This window comes from Oreochromis aureus, linkage group 9 (genome assembly GCF_013358895.1).
Source record: "Oreochromis aureus strain Israel breed Guangdong linkage group 9, ZZ_aureus, whole genome shotgun sequence".
NCBI classification, from domain to species: domain Eukaryota; kingdom Metazoa; phylum Chordata; class Actinopteri; order Cichliformes; family Cichlidae; genus Oreochromis; species Oreochromis aureus.
The window spans coordinates 23,493,961-23,511,346 of record NC_052950.1 but is presented as its reverse complement, the minus strand read 5'-3'; the positions used below and the strand labels follow the sequence as shown (position 1 = coordinate 23,511,346).

Genomic DNA, 17,386 nt, shown 5'->3' with positions numbered 1-17,386 from the left:
TGTATTTTGGTATTATTGTTTGGCACTGCCAGCAGGTCCTGTGGGAAAAGGAAATTGGCATAAAATTTGTCAACAGACTCAAGTACCTTGATTTCCAAATGAAATGGGCTTTTTAATAATATGAAAGCAGAACTTTCTACCTGTTCTGTCTTCCTTCTCTCACCCCAACTGGTCACGGCGGATGGCCGCCTCTCCCTGAGCCTGGTTCTGCCAGAGGCTTCTTCCTGTTAAAAGGGAGTTTTTCCTTCCCACTGTTGCCAAAGTGCTTGCTCATAGGGGGTCATATGATTGTTGGGTTTTTCTCTGTATGTGAGGCGACTGTTGTTGTGATTTGGTGCTGTATAAATAAAATTGAACTGAATTTGCGACTGAACAAAGTCCAATTGTTTTTCTCCTTAGCCCAGATAAGATGCTTCTGACATTCTCTTTGGTCAGGAATGACTTTATATTTGGAATGCAAAATCTATTACACCTATTAATGCAATGTCCCATTCCTGAAGACATCTGATGACTCTCGATACATTGACATCAGCTCCAGTCCACCCCTTGTGAAACCTTCCTAAGCTCTTGAATCAACAGATTCTTGACAATTCTCTAAAGGCTGTGGTCAGTGCTGGTGAGTAAATGAACGTATTTTCCGGCATTACGTATTTATACAGTTACCGTTTAAATAGGTGATAATTAGAACACAGTCGACATAGCGGTCATTTCCTGTTTCATATGTTAGGCTATCCCCTCTCTAATTCTGGTAATTTAACGCATTGCTGGAAACCCAAACAAAACACGCAATAAGAAGCTCTAATGTAAGCGTCCTGTTGTTGGTGGCGTCAGTTACACAATGGACCTGGAGCCAGTACAACAGAGCCAGCAGTGCACGGGCAGGAATGCATTTCTTACTTGGAAATTCTGACACCACTTCATATTTAAAGAAGAAAGGGTTTGCCAGCAACCAAGCTGCTCTCAGTGTGAAAAGACTCCAACCTAAAGAAATAAGGAAAGTAAATCTGGAAGTAAGTCCTTGTGGTAGCTACCTGGGTTACGTGCCCATTCAGTATCTTCAATGTACTATTGCTGTGTGATTTATTACTATTACTGAAGGCTACTCGCCACCAAGCTAACATCTTATCTTATGTTAACATAGGTCTTTGCTCCTCTACAATAAATATATTGTCCATTCAGGGAGATTTGGGCTTAACAGTGGGGGGTAGTCAGACTCGAACGTCAAGGAAGGTGGTAGGGAAGCAGACTCAGCAGACATTTCGGGTTTCCAGAGGTGAGCAATTTATTTACAGTGGACTCTATACGTGAAACTTAACAAAACTTCCCCCCCAAAGTAACTTAATTAACAAAACTCAAAAGTACATGGATTTGGTAACACAGCTCACCTCTCCTTCCTCATCTGAGTCTGGCAGAGACTGACTATATATAGGGCCATCAATTTCCCTTCAATTAGTCCAGCTAGTACCACTCACTTGAGCTGAGTGATCTAAAACTCTACATAGTTGACTAAAAATGACAAAAACCTCCTCTCACTTCTGATTAGCACATTTACACAACTAAACGGCTCTATTTATGAAAAAAAAAAAAGTTTCAACAAATCCTTTTAGACCTGGTAACAAACAAAAGGAAGCATTTCTATGGTAAAAGAAATTCCTCCTCTTGGTTCAACCTGCTGATGTCATGGGTGACATCATCAGCACTTTAAAATGAGAAAATGCTAGACGGGCCTTTCCCCACACCTGACCTGCATGAAGACTGAAAAGAAAGAACAAAGTAAGTATGAACAAATGACTTAATCTGTAACATAATAAAATATAAAGAAACATGTAACTGAGTATTAATTTGCAGAATGTTTGTTTTGCCGGAAACAGAATGATTACACAAACAAACCCGGGATAGTTAGTGCAGCATGTTACTTTGACAAATCCCAAATCATAGCAAATAAATACAGAGACAGAACAATGTGCATAATGTGCAAAATAAAGGTCAACACATCTGGGACAAGCAGAGAGCATTACGACTGCTCATCCACTTTGCCACAAACAGCCAATTGGTAGAGAAAAACAAGCAAGAATTTGCAGGATGTGATTGCTGCATTCATGTAGTTGCAAAATCATGACAATATATTAAGTAATCCAAAGTATTTAGATCACATTGAGTAACTTAACGGAAGACGTTAGAAACTACATTTTGTCCACGTAATCTGTAGTGGAATACGTTTGGCTGTGGTCTTTCTATTTTGCTTGTGCACCATTTCCTGCCACACTTTCTCCTTCCAGTCAACTTTCCATCATATTTCTTTTCGACTCGGCACCATGAAAACAGACAGCTTTTTTCAGCAGAGACGTTCTGCAGACTACCCTCCTCATTGAAGATGTCCATGATTGTCTCCTGGACAGCTGTCAAGTCTGGAGTCTCGCCCATGTTTGAATAGTAATTTACTGAAATGGAATTTCTAGTAATTTGTGATATTGCATTTCTCATGAGCTATGAGCCATAATCATGAAAGTTCAAACAAGCAAAAAAAATTGTAATATTTCACTTCATATGTAATGAATATAAAATATATGAAAGTTTACCTTGTTGAATTAAATTCTGAATAGAAATAAAGCATAAAAGAAAAACTTGATAACAGCAGAATAAAATAAATAACATTCAATATTAAAAAATACTTCAGGTAACATGGCCCTGCATAACAAGCATATAATTTTTTCACAAATAAGATGATTTTCTAATATTCAGCCCAACCAACAAAACTGTCTTAGTTACCTTTTTTTGTTTGTTTGTTTAATGAGTAGTAAGTGTGTTCGTGTCACAGGACTGCTTATAGGAATGAATCAATGCCATGTAAGTTACATAGCATTTTCTTCAGCTTAAAGAGCACTTTAGCCTATTTAAACTCATTATTTTGGTTTTCCAGCGTACGAACACTGTTATAAACAGCCTATTTTCCTGCTGCAACAGAGAGCAGTTTCCAGCAAAAAAAGCTAATAAAGCCACTGAGCACTCCCTACTTAATGCAACAACAGATAAACAGCTCACAGCTGAACACAGTCACCAAGTTAAGAAGCCAAGGAGCCATGTTATATTATTTTTGTCCGTTCTTGGTGGAGGCAAAACATGCCTATAAGTAAATATTGACTGACTACAACTTGGATGCCCTAATACTGCCTGATCAGAAGGCGACTGCTTCCAAAATATATACTAAAACAGCTTCACAGGATAAACAAAAATATGACGACATGATATCAGCCTGCTCTGTTTCCCCCACATTGCCAAAAAAACCAAAAATGTAAGCTTTAAGAAGAAATAGTTCATCACTGGCTTTGAGGAGAAAGAAGATGCAAGCTGCAGTCTTGGTCACTGCATACAACATTGCATCCTGACTGCTGATCATCTGAATAAGACAACAAGATTGATGATATTGTGCAACATGGCAGGTCAGTCTTTCATGCCCTGGTCATTTAAATCACTGACACATTTAACACAGCCAACATCTAGTGATTAATTATGCTCTCAAGCTCCATTATAATAGAAACAATATCATATCATGAAGTTTAAGTTATTCATGTTATTGAGCAGTGATATACAAAACAAAATGTATCAGGCCGCCAGTATCTGTTTTTAAGGCTTGATCTTATCAATAAAGGAATGCAGGAGACTGACACTTTGATAAATACAGTTTCTCAGTCGGAAAATTTACTTCATAAAATGTCAAACTTTTTGTTCGAGTCAACTCTTAACACATCCATCATAGAGCAGGAGGCGGGGTGATCCCTGGACAGGTCGCCGTTCTATTGCTGAAGAGAGACGGATCACATTCACACATAAGGCCAATTTAGACTCACCAGTAATCTAACATGGATTTGGACTGCATGTTCTTCATGAGTGCTTCTTGGACATGCACTCAGGAACAGGAGCACTTGTTTAATAAATCAGATTAAAAGATTGTGTCTTCCTCTCTTGCACCGTACCATGGTGTGAGTCTTGCTAGAGAGGGTCTGGGATTACAAACAGACTGGTCAGACTCCAAAGTAGAAGAGTCCAGTGAGCTCAGAGACCCTGTGGGAGACCCCGACCCTTCATATGCATAAGTTTGAAGGCAGTCGAAAGGAGGAGCATAAGGATCTTGATCAGCTTCTGCCAGCCTGTCCAGAATAAACTGCCTGAAGACCTCGTCCTCCGGGCCAATGAGGTGTGACTCTCGGAGGGACATTCGTATGCTGGCCCTGACATCTTCCCTTCGCATCCTCCTCTCCCTTCTCCTGGGGTGGGGGCGCATTGGGACAGTAGGTTGGCAGAAGTCCAGCTCCACTCCTCCAACTCCTGATTCTCCATAATAAAACACCTTCTGCGACACAGTCTCAGGCAGCTCCAGCTCCTTCACCTCCACCTCACGTCCCTCCTGCTGTTTTCTCCTGTGTCTCCTCACTATCAGCATTACGACTGACAGCACTGCAGACACAACACAGTAGGAGATCATTACAGTTAAACACCAGGGCATGAGCTTTGTTAGGAAAAAAAAATCTACAGTGCCCGATGGAGCATGCATGCTGCGTACAAGCACACCAAAAAGTAATAGCTGCCAGATTTGTTTTTGTGGATGCAAAAAATCTAAATGATGGCAAATTAGGCAATACATTCTTTTTAGGTTTTTTTGTTTGTTTGGTTGTTTTTTTAACTTCAGCTCACATACAAAGAAAGTGTTCCTTTATTTGCTCCATGTGGCACAGAATACTAAAACTGTTGTTATTTTTTTTCTGCCGGGTTTTCATCAGCTATTGTTCTCATCCGACAGAATGTTAGCATAGCAGGTTTTGTCATTAATCTTTCATGTGATGGGCACAGGGAGGACACAAAGCAGCCGAGGTCATAATAAAGCTCTTCACTATGCAAACCCATCAGTGTCCCAGGATGGCATTGCTACTGATGTATTGCAACCAATACGCACATTACCTGACATCATTGCTCTGCAAGCTTTCAGCATTTTAAAAGTGTGTGTTAAAGGCACGCTGGTGAGTCTTAAAAGGCAGATTCAAATCAAAGTGCAAATTTGTTAATGAAGAATCCTGCTATTTAACACACATTCGCATACTTGCCAAAGTGATGTGAGCTGGAACTGCTTTAGCTCAACAGACCTGCTGGAAAACAGTGACTTGTTTTAACGACAGTTTCAGTGAAGCTGACGTTATAAAACTCCAACATCTCAGGAGTTTGATTTACTGGTTTTCTTTTCCATAAGTAATATTGAATGAAAGAGCCTAAATTGCCTGTGAAATCCTCTCTGAATGAACTGTACAAAATAAAATTTACTAATTCACTCTTCCAGTGTATTTTTTTATTAAAGCAGTTCTTTTAAATTGAATATTCTTGTTTGATTAGACATCTTTTATTCCAGTCAGACTTTGTAGTGACGTCGTATCAAATCTGAAGTCTTACTTAAAAGTGGAAATTATAATTGGAAATACTTTAAAATGCTTCTACACTTTCTCCAAAACCCAGACAAAAGGAGCTACAGTTAGGCAAAGGTGTTATAAAAAGTACTTGTCCCCTTTTTTCTTCTTTTTTTTTTGCATATTTGAAGTACTTATGTCTCCATTAATTAAACAAATTTTAACATTAGACAAATATAACCCACATAAATACAAAATTGTTAATGAACATGAGAAATTCGTTTATTAAGGGAAAAAAGGTATCTAAACCTACTTGACCCTGTGTCAAATAAGTTTTTGTGATAACTGCGAATGAGTCTTTCACATTACTGCAAAGGAATTTTGGTCCACATTGGTACATTTTAGAAAATTAACACCATGTTTAATGCCATGCCAAAAAATCTCAAATCAGTTTTAAATCTGGACTTTAACTAGACCAATCCAAAACCTTCATTTTGGTTTTTTTTTTTTTTTTTTAAGCCATTTAGAGATAGATGTGGAGGTATGTATTGGATCATTGTCCTGTTGCATAACCCGAGGGTGCTGGAGCTTCAGCGCAGAAACTGATGGCATTATCCTGCAAGATTTTCTGGTACAGAGCAGAATTCATTGTTCCCCCAATTACGACAAGTTGTCCAAGTCATGGAAACCGTCCCAAAATTTTAAGTTTTGTCTCATCAGTCCACAGAATATTTTTCCAAAAGTCTTGGGGATCATCAAGATGTTTTTTGGCAAATATGGGAGTAGCCTTTGTGTTCTTTTTGGTCAGCATTGGTTTTCAACTTGGAACTCTCACATGATACCATTATTATTCAGATTTTTTGTTGTTGTTGAATCATGAACACTTACCTAACTGAGGCAAGTGAGGCTTTCAATTCTTTAGATGTTTTTCTGGATTCTTTTCTGACCTCCTGGATGAGGCGTTCATGCGCTCTTGGTGCAATTTTGGTAGGTCAGCAACTCGTGGGAAGGTTTAACGCTGTGCCAAGATTTCTCTATTATTTGGATAATGGCTCTCATTATAGTTAGGAGTTCCATAGTCTTTGTAAACCTTTCCATACTGATAGATGTCAGTGAACGTGTTTCTCAATGGTTTAATTTGATCATGGCGTGATGTGTTGCTTTTTTGCAACATTTAGGCTACTTTACTTTTTCAACAGGTTCTGTTTAAGGGATTTCTTGAGTCAACAGATCTGACAGCAATCAGCTAGTTACTTCATGATTTAACATGAAGTAACTTTTTCAGGTTTGGATATGGTTTTCTAAACAAATTAAATTATCATTTTAAAACTGGATTTGGCGTTTGCTCGGGTTATCTTTTTCTAGTACTAAAAATTTGTTTGATCATTTGAAACATCCACTATTCAAAACTTAAACAGGATATGCACTGTGACAACATTATGCTTGCTTACCTGTGAGTGTGACCAGGCAGAACAGAATCCCTAACAAGGTTTGCAGGCTCACCCCCATGGAGAGAGCAAGGGCTTGCACCCCTCCTGTGGGACAATGGCCTGCAGGCTGACAGCTGCACACACTAATGGTCAGAGTGCTAGTACTGGAAAGGGCTGGAGAGCCACTGTCTGCCACCACCACAGGCAAAAGGTACTGGGTTCGATCCTTACGGGTGAAAGTACTCCGGCGTGCCACGATTCCAGCTGTGTTGTCTAAAAGGTATGCCAAATGTTAGAGATGCCCTTTTCAGTATTCTTTAAAAAAACATGAGAAATCCCAATGTGAATGCTGATGTGTCAAGAAAATACAAGGAGAAAAACCTGTGAAGTGACACACTTAATGCAATTTAAAATAAAAACCAGGCTCTCTAAAAAACCCTGCGCCTTGTCAAATCAATTTCTGGTCAATGTATAAAAGTAAATTTGGAAAATGAATTTAACTTCTGAGTGTGCCTGTAAGACTTCATGAAGGCACTGAACAAAAACCTTCTTTGGAGTCAAATAAGCCTTGTGGCATATGGAAATGTGTTTTATTAAACTTGTTTCTTGATTCATTATTCATTTCCTGGTTGCTGACTGGACTGCTGTGCTTGAGTGGCTAACCACCCATACGCTGCACCTGCATACATTTCCTTCTAACTTACTCAACACATTCAAACATGCTCTGTACTTTAACAATGATGTCTCTTCAATTTACTGCCCATTTTCATTATAAACCCTAAAAAAGGGTTGAGTGCACTCTAAGCCAAACACCTCAATTTACTTACTCAAAAGACAGTCAGCCACACAAAAAGTAGAACCTACAGAAGGATTTTCATCTCAGAATATTCCAGGATGCATTTATTTATTTTTTCTTTAATCAAAAAATATCGCTGTTATTTTGTCCTTAGCCTAAAATCATTGCAGGTTATGACTTAGCTGTTGTTCATTGCTTTTCTGGCAGGAACCATATGGGATCCCGTGGCTTCTTCTGTTTTCGTGTTCATTTTTGCTCCACAGCCTAAAGCATCTGATGGAAAATGTCAGTGATTTGCAGGATGACATTTTTTGGAGCAAGAAGTATAATTATACAGATTTAGTTTATGCTGAGGGTCTCACTGCAATAGCCCTGAGTCAGTCAGCAGCTGGTTCGTTGCACTTGGAGGGAAAACAAGTCACACCGTGACCGATTACATTGTTAGACTGACATCACATTAATCTCTGTATTATTATTTTTCTAGTTTCTTAAGACTTTCTTTTAATCATTCACTGCACATGTTTTGGGGTGAATTTGGGGAAAATATGCCTGTTTTCTGAAAAGAGCTAAGTGGGACTATCAGCAACACTGTCACTCACATATATGTTTATACAGAAAATATAAAGCTTTAGCCTCCACAGGTTAGAGAAGCTTAGCAAAATGTGAGAAACAGGTGCAGCAGTGACTCTAATTCTTTCTCAAGCTTCTAAAACTCACAATTAGTCATCTTTCCTTTCCAAAATGAATAACGGCATTACCTCATAGTAACATTTTGGCATGGATTGAATGAATTCAATAATACAGGGTAATAACTGCGCTTTAGAAGCTAACTGGCCAACTTTGTGAATATGAAACAACACAGACACTCTAAATGATTCCCTTGTTGTGAGTCGTTAAGCTACTCTAAGAGCCTGTTTGATGTAACTCAGTAGTTACTGAATGAGCATGGTATCTAGTAATTCTAAAGCAGACACATTTGTATGCATTTGTATATTATTGATTTGACTATAACCTTGATTATCTCTGATTGTGAAGTTTGGATTAATGCGCTTCTCGGGGACCATAGAGAAGTAGAAATGATGTCCTTCGACAGGGTCGTCTGGATCAACGGCGCTGAGCAGCTGAATGAGCTGAGAGAACAAAAACAGAAAATACAGAAAAAACAAAGCTGCAAGAAGTGATGAAAGTAAGTAAGGAGGAATTGTATCCATCTATTCATATACATACACGTGTAGAGTGCTTAACAAATTTATTAGACCACCTATCATGGAAAAAAGAAAACTTGGGCATTTTATAAATCTGTCAAAAAGTTTCATTGTTATTAATATGTGAAAAAAAGTTGCCAAAAAAACTTAATTCATATATTTATACCCAAACTTGCGCGATTGCAACATTTTTTTTCTGTTCAGGAATGCAATTAAATAACTGTAATTTGGCAACTTTATCAAAAATATTGTGGTTTGCTATTTTTATCTGCTTTTTTTGGAAAATAATAAATGTGAAAATAATGAATTTTTAATTATTTATTAAATAATTAGCATTAAAAATATCGATTTGATTAAAGAGCTTGCACGTACTGGTGGAAACCAAAAAAAATTATGGTAATTACCAGTCCTGGTAATTTTAGGCAGCTGTGGCATAAATGAACCTCATTAGATCATCTGTATCCTCGTGCCATCCTAGAAAAGCCCGTTTTATTGTTGCTGACTGAAAACATCTTCTTTATTCTGATTTGGAACGTATAGCTTTTGAATTACATTATAGCAGTATAGGAAAAAGAGGTATAATGAATGCAATTAGTATACCGAATAATAAGGTGCAGCGATGTATTTCTATAGTTTCAGTGATGTATGTATCTGTATGAATGTGTGGTGATTATTATTATCTTTATTTTTTATTATGAATTTATTTGTAACTTGGTGAATCAGAAACAATTTTTACCCAAGTTGAATTAAATCTAGTTCTCACCTTACACTGGGTGGTGACCTAATAAATTTGTTGAGCATATATCTATAAAACACAGTATTATGCAAAAGTTGAGAATCACAGTTCAGTTCTTTGCATTTTGCCTCCAAGGAGCCAGACTTTCTTGTCAATTATTGAAGTTGCCTTTAGAAATAGTTCTCAAGGTCCTTCAGTAATTGTCTTTGGACATTGGCTGCTTTTTTACTCATTTACGATTCAGTTGATTTCAGTTTAATTTATACAGCGCCAAATCACAACAACAGTTGCCTCAAGGTGCTTTATATTTTAAGGTAGACCCTACTTTCAATCCAGTTTTAACAGTCTCAACATTTACCTATGAATCATCCAAACATCAAAAAACCACAATACTGAAGGGATGAACCAATGTAGCTCTCATTTCTTTAATGAATCTAGGAAAAATGCCAAAGATAACACAGATTGACATACATAGTATGTTTTGCACCAAAAATGTTGAGATATCTGGATAATTGGAGGACATAAAAGTGGCAAGCCAAGAAAAACTATCTACAGAAAACCTTTCCCAAGACTACTTAAAGAAATGACATGAAGCTTACCTAAGAAAGTTCAGTCTGTGTTGAATAAGGTGAAATAAATCACAGGTGAAACCAATACAGCTATTTCCCATTTTCAAGTCTTGCTCTTTGGAACCAAAATGTGAAGGAAGGAAGGAAGGAAGGAAGGAAGGAAGGAAGGAAGGAAGGAAGGAAGGAAGGAAGGAAGGAAGGAAGGAAGGAAGGAAGGAAGGAAGGAAGGAAGGAAGGAAGGAAGGAAAGATAGATAGATAGATAGATAGATAGATAGATAGATAGATAGATAGATAGATAGATAGATAGATAGATAGATAGATAGATAGAAATACTATAGGACACAATATGACAACTTTTACAGTTCACATTCATGTATATTCAGCTTTCCACTCTGCAGTGTAGTAAATCGTGAACATCAGTGCATCATAATATACATACTTCTCCTGCCTGCGTCCCCTCACAGATATATGGCTGGTAATCTCTTGCAAGCCTTGGCACATTGTCGTTTATGTCCAGTACTTTGATGAACACCACCACAGAGGAGGATAAATGGTTCTGCGCTGCAGTAGTGAAGATAGACATTTGCTGGAGTCCACTGGGTCCATGTATCATAAATGCTTTGTAAAAGCTCTGTCAAAATAACACTTAAGACTGAGAAATGTTTCTGTCTTCTAGCTTTAGGAATGCGGGGGAAAAAATGGGCACCAGCATCACACTGCTTTCACCAAAACAAAATAAACGAATCAACAGTAAACAGTTATACCTATTATGGAAATTTAAGGCTTCAGTCTACACTAGCTGTTCCCAACATTTTTTTTCTGAGGTGCACCCACTGGTCTGTGAGATGGAAACTGAACGACTGGTAGGTAGAAACGAAAATATATCAAATGTGACTTTTCCTGCAAGCTTTTTTTTTTTTTTTTACAACTTGTGATTTCTCCACTCTCAAAAGTCTACAACTTTTGAGAGTGGAGATGTAATTGTTTTTCTTTCTTTTTTTCTTTTCTGCAAAAGAATGACAAAAATATGACATTATCTTTTACCATGAAGACAGCATTTTAGCACAAGACCAGCTGGATAAAATCAGTTACAAACAGGGTGAGGCGCCTAAAAATAATTTTGATTGCTTTGGTTGCCAGCATATTGCCGTTGTTGTGCATAATTTGCATGTAATTTACTTTGCTGTAGTGAAGCTTGAAAAAGTGTGAAGCAAAATGAAAATGCAGAACATTTACTTTTAAAGTTAATGTTGTGGCATCACCACTGCAACCAACACATTTCAAAATGTACTTTTTCAGGCTAAGTCTTCACTTCCAATTTGCATCACTCATTTCTTGGTTTCACGACCACTTGGTGAGTAGTTTAACTACAGGTCACCGTGGCAATCCGCTATCTACCAAAGCCCTCAAAAGGAGGTTTTCAGTACACCACTGTATACCTCTTTGCCACCAGTTTCACGATAGCAACCGACAGCAACCGGTTGGTCAACCAGTTGCAGAATACATACTTTTCTTCAGGCAGTAGTGGTCAGTAGAGGGTGACGGACTCGTCTCCAGGCCTGTATGAATAGGACTTTACCAAATGATTTTACAGCGACCTCCAGCAACCACTTGCAACTGGTCAGGGAATACACATTTGTCCTTACCCAACTGGTTGCTGCCAGATGACAGTCTCTAGGCCTGTGTGACTGAGGCTAAATGACACACTCCATGAAGAAGTGGAATGGCACACTCCATGAATATATCTCTCAGTCCTGACACTCTGGTGTCTAAGGTGTGACGGAGAGTTGATGAGTGAGTGGGTGAAGGAGAAGCTAAGATACTGTTGGGTTCTGATTTAACAAGAAACCTCTGTCCATCACATGACCTGCTGGTGATTAGGTCATGGTAGCAGAAAATGAATGACTCAGTAAATAAATTAGGACACATTTTTTATGTCAATGGAATTAAAAGGACTGTCCAAAATATCCTAATATTTAAGCAAATGAACATAGGCAATTCATGCCATTGTGTACAACAATTTAAAATCAAATTTAAAAAAGGTTCATTTAACAATTTGAGCTATTTATTTGTTGCTTTTAATTCCATATTTTAAACAACAATCCACTGTGAAATATTTCAATCATTCAGCAATATTTTTGGCTTCCTGGTGATATGTGCCCACAGGAGCTTGTTTACACATTAGGGTTCACCCTGTTTTCAAGCACTGGACACTTTGTGGGTGACTCACTGAAAGTAAAAACAGCTGATGTACATGTACTCGCTGTCTCTCTCCTGTCGAAACACTGAGCTGCATCTGACTCCTGTAAATGTTTTCTTTCATTACAAAAAGCAAAAATGCATTTTCCAAAGAAGCTGAGGTGTCAAATAAGGCTTATGGTCGCTGAATCTCTTTCTTTGTGTTTTTTTTTAGATGGCAATGACAAGTTTCAAAAGTTTTTCAGAAGTTATCAGGGAAACTGCCATACTCCACTGGATTGGATAAGGTAGCCTAAACCTCAACTTTAAGTAAAATTTAGTGAACAGTTCCTCACTGAAAATCAAAATGCTACTTTACTACATGGTGATTACACACAGTCTAGCCAGTAGCATTTTCATTTTCATGGACTCTCGCTAATAAAAAGGATAAAATTTTTGTATATATTGTAGAGGCTCCAGAAAAAAATATTTGACAGCATTCATTGGACTGACCAGTAGTCAGAACTATGGGAAAGTTCGAGCAAGGACAAGATTTACACAAATTAGGAAAGTCTCTTGGAGTTATATTTGAAAAACTGTGAATTCCAAGATCACCAGTTCAAACAACTGTAAGTATGATACTTGGATGTGTCACCACTTTAACAAAGTCTGGAAAAAGAATCAAACTATCGCCCTCAGATGAGAGGAAATTGGTTAGGCTGTTTAGGAACAACCCGGGAACCACCAAGGCTCAAGCATAACATGAAATGGAAACTGCTGGAACACCAGCAGCCAAACTGGCCACAATGACAAAGGATGCGTTTGGAAGAGTAAAGGTGAGGCTGCGAACTTAAGAAGACTGTACCAACTGTCAAGCATAGTGGTGGTAGTATAATGGTCTTGGACTGTTGCTCTGACATTGCTACTGGTAAATTACACAAAGTAGTTTAAATAATCAAAGAGGAAGACTACCTCAAAATGTTTTTATCAAAGATGTGTAATCATTTCACCCTGGAAAATTAGCACAGCATTTGTGCCCATGACGAGTGGAGGTAAACTTCTAACCACAACCATATATGAAAGGATAAGTAGCACACATTATATTTTAATCAATGTGTCGATTTTTTTATAGTTAACTTCCATCCATCCGTCCATCCATCCATCCATCCATGGGGGCTTTTGTAGGGCAAGTAGTAGGTTACATCTAAAACAGTTTGCCCGTGTATTACAGTGATTATTAACATGTGCTCAAATTAGCTGAGCCAATCCAGTCGTTCCAGATAGTTCCCGGCAACAGCATAAGTACAGGGATATCCCCTTGTGAATCTCTGCTATAGTAGATTTCTCATCAGCAAATTGCTGGAACATATTTTGCACACGTTTGGGAATAATTGTGCCATAAGTGGACCATTAACATTACCATACGCTCTTATAAAAAACATGAAACTCTCCTTACTTGTTTCCTTAGCTTCAACTGTCACATTGTGCCAGGCTGCAGTCTCTCGGTCCAAAGACTTAGCGACAGTTATCGTTCCATTGTTTGGGTCTATTTTAAAAGCTTTTGTGGTATCGCTCCTTTTGTCAACAGAGTATCTGGAAGAAAAATCATGGAGACATACCATTTAGAAGGCAAGGTTGTTTTCTGGGCAAACAAAACATTGCGATACCACAGGGAGATTAATTAGGCAAACTGCTCAATTTTTTAATCTGTTGACAGATATCCAACAAAGCAAGTACACACATGAGCTAGTCTGACACAGCGACAACAACACTGTGAAAACAAAGCACCTCATGCAGATGGCACAGACACGGTTTTGTGTGTTTTCCCAGTTATTTTAAATAAATATTATTTTTAATCTGACCAAAGACATTTTCTGTTTTGACATAAGTGTATAAATAGAAGGTAAAAGCAGGTAGACATGGAAATTCGTAACCATGGAAAAAGAGAGACGCTTTCATGGCAATTAAATAATAACTGCCTTGCATGATATTACATTCTGTGTCATGTTTGCTGGTAATGGGTGACAAGTGGGTCTACAATTTTTTGTCAAAATAATCTTCAGGGAAAATGAATGTAACTATCACAAGCAAACTAGGCCATTTTTATTGTATACCACTTTCTCATCATCATAGGACTCTTAATAAAAAGTGATTAGAACAACCTGGTAAATTAGGATACCAGAGTGATGAATTCTTTCTGTGAGCTACTTTGCTGATAACAGCATGGGAAATTTGACCACAGCAACTTTAATCATATTTACTAGAACTGTGGAAACCACTAAAATGTCAGCCTGAATTTATTAATCAATGAGACACTGTCACCAAAGGGACAGTAATAGACGCTAGGCTGAAGATGATATGCAGCACCTGCCATTCTTAAGCTCTGCTGAGATGGACTACAGGCACCAGTAGTGCGCCTGTCTACTCTGCAACGTGCCCCACTTGCAAATGACTGCAAATCTCAATTCCATATGCCACCTCGTACGGTGCTTTATTACATTCCCACGTCCTAGCAACGTTGCTTTGTGATAATACCACGGCAATAGATAGAAAAGCCTGTGAGGTTAAAAAAAAACTGTCATGATTTATTCAGCAGGGCTCATTTCCTACTAAAGTAATATGAGATAAATATGACCATGTACAGGGTATCCAGAGATCAAGGGTAAAAATGGATGCACCGAACCGGTAACGCTATTTGAAATGAAATGATTTTTCACCCTGTGGAGGAAGCTGTCTAAAGATGTTCAGCCCATGCCAGCTTGGGTATCTACCTTATCATTATCGTACTGGTAGTCGGATGGCATATGCCATTCTTCCTGGTTTAGACAGTTCACATTACCTGATGGGATTGTTGACTGTGTCAGTGTCTCTAGCGCTAACGCTGCCAACCACAGTTCCCACAGCTGCATTTTCAGGAAGTTTCCACTCGTAGACTGGCGAAAGGAAAACAGGTGGCTCATCCTCATCTCTCACAATGACTTTCACTGTCGTCTTATCAGTGAACTCGTCCAGACTCAGAAAACGAGTGTCCACGTGGTCATTGACCGCCTCAGCGGTCATGTCAAAACGTCTCTTAACTTCAAAGTCCAAAGGCTGTGAAGGAAAGAAATACTCAACTTTTTATAGCTTGTATTAGAACAGAGGTTGTTACAAGAAGAATAAAAAACATAATTTATCACAATTAAATAATCAAACAGCAAAAACTTTTGGAAAACAAAGAAAGTTGTGCGTAAAACCGATGATTTTTCTGCGGAGAGCAGGACATGACTGCGATTGGATGTTAAACTTGTTTAGTCAGTGTCAATACGCTACCAGCTGTGAGTATGCACTTAAATAATGCTGCGGTTTTGATTAACATGCTGCTAGTAATAAGAAAACAGCATGCAAACCATTACCACATTCCTAGAATGATTCAGAAACAGAGTCAATAATGTTTGTTATTTTTTTTCATGATCACGGCATCTAAATTGAAATCTCCTGTTCTATAATTGAGAGAGACATTGCATGTAAGTGTGAAAAAGTAAAGTGAATAAGGTGAAATCATAAGTTCAGCAACACCCAGACAGCAGTCTTCATTCTATATAAGTGTAGTAATGGTATTCAGGAATTGATTTTTGTGAATAATTTGAACTAATTCGGTCAATAACTTTTCAATATTCTCTGGATTAACCAATAGATTAATTGGCCTTGTGGTTGTGGTTTTGCAAAAAGATGTGATTATTTCACTGAAAAATACATAAATAAATAAATAAACACACACAGAGACAATATCACACAGGTTTGGACCACCCTTTGGCTTGGTTCTGTTGAAACCGTTGCTGATCATTTGCACAGCATGCTTTGGCTGTCAATCACAGTCTGTCAATAGACACAGGAGTCTGACAGTTTACAAAGGAGTGAAACATGGCATTTAGCTTAACTATGAGCACTGACTGAAAACAGAACATAAGAAGAGATAGGCTTGTGTAAGTTTAGTGCAAATGCTTGGTTATACTGATGCAAGCCATTCATATATATATGTGTGTGTGTGTGTGTGTGTGTGTGTTGTTTGCTGTCCCTTCACATTTTCCTGCAACTGACTATAGTACTGATCCTTTTTGTTTTTGTGAGATGTGAATACTTTAATGCAATTTCTGGTTCTTAATATTAATATGTAACACCTATCAATTTAGAATTTTATTAGAGCCACCTTAAGAAAAAAATAGTCAGACTTTTTTTTCATTATTCATATTGAGAATGAAGTTGAAATTTTGAGGATAAAGTTGAAACGCTCTTTTGAGAATAAAGTGGAAATGTCGAGAATAAGGTCAACTCCCTTCATCCATCTCAATATGCATTCTTGTGTGTACTTGTGTTCTTCTGGACTTGTGAAATGTCATCAGCTGCAGCCTGATTGTCTGATACAGCATCATCCCTTCTGTACTGCACAAAGGTGTAACCATCAAAATCCTTGCATCTCTCCATTTTTACCTATTTCACATTGCACAAATGAAGCCAAGTCTTCCAAGCTTGTTTACTCATCTACTAACTAAGTCATCTACACAAGGCCTTTTGTAGAAGGTCCAGCAGCTGTACACTAATGACATTAGTGCCATTAGCTTAAATGTAAAACATTATTCTCAATATTTCAATGTTTTGTGTCAAAATTGTGTTTTTTAACACAAGTACTTTCAAGGATTGCAGTACCCAAATGCCCAACCCAGAGAAGGACTTGTGGCTGGACAAACAAACAGACACAGGCACAGATCTTGGGTTAGTTGTTTGGTTTAGCTTCTCCGAAATAACAGCCATTTCTTCAGGGCTTTTTTTGTAACCAGCATACCTGAATAGAAGCTCAAGGTTTCCTGTACCATGCAAAGATCATTGAGTATAGCTGGTACTTTTGAGATTGTTGTTCAACAAATGCAATCTACCCTTTACTCTCCACTTAAACTGTTTAACTGTATGTAACCAAAGCTTGCTTAAAAGTGGCTGGTAAATTCAGATTATTTGCAGACTTCAAACAGAAACCAGAATGTTTCAACCTGCTCTACCGATTTTGCATTTTCATAAGCAGCTATAGATTTATAGAATGCAC

General features: G+C 38.0%; 1 protein-coding gene across 2 annotated transcripts in view; it reads right to left on the bottom strand.

Annotated features, from left to right (window-relative positions):
* Positions 1 to 307: 307 nt before the first annotated feature.
* Positions 308 to 17,386, bottom strand: part of cdh19 (cadherin 19, type 2) — an 81,307-nt gene continuing 64,228 nt past the window's right edge. For both annotated transcript variants that reach the window (XM_039616962.1, XM_031751698.2), the window contains 6 exons: positions 15,149 to 15,402; positions 13,766 to 13,902; positions 10,571 to 10,692; positions 8,632 to 8,749; positions 6,845 to 7,096; positions 308 to 4,455 (listed from right to left, as the gene is read on the bottom strand). In XM_039616962.1, coding sequence (XP_039472896.1) covers positions 3,941 to 4,455; positions 6,845 to 7,096; positions 8,632 to 8,749; positions 10,571 to 10,692; positions 13,766 to 13,902; positions 15,149 to 15,402 — 1,398 coding nt within the window. In that variant the 3' untranslated portion in view covers positions 308 to 3,940. The remainder of the gene's footprint in view (positions 4,456 to 6,844; positions 7,097 to 8,631; positions 8,750 to 10,570; positions 10,693 to 13,765; positions 13,903 to 15,148; positions 15,403 to 17,386) is intronic.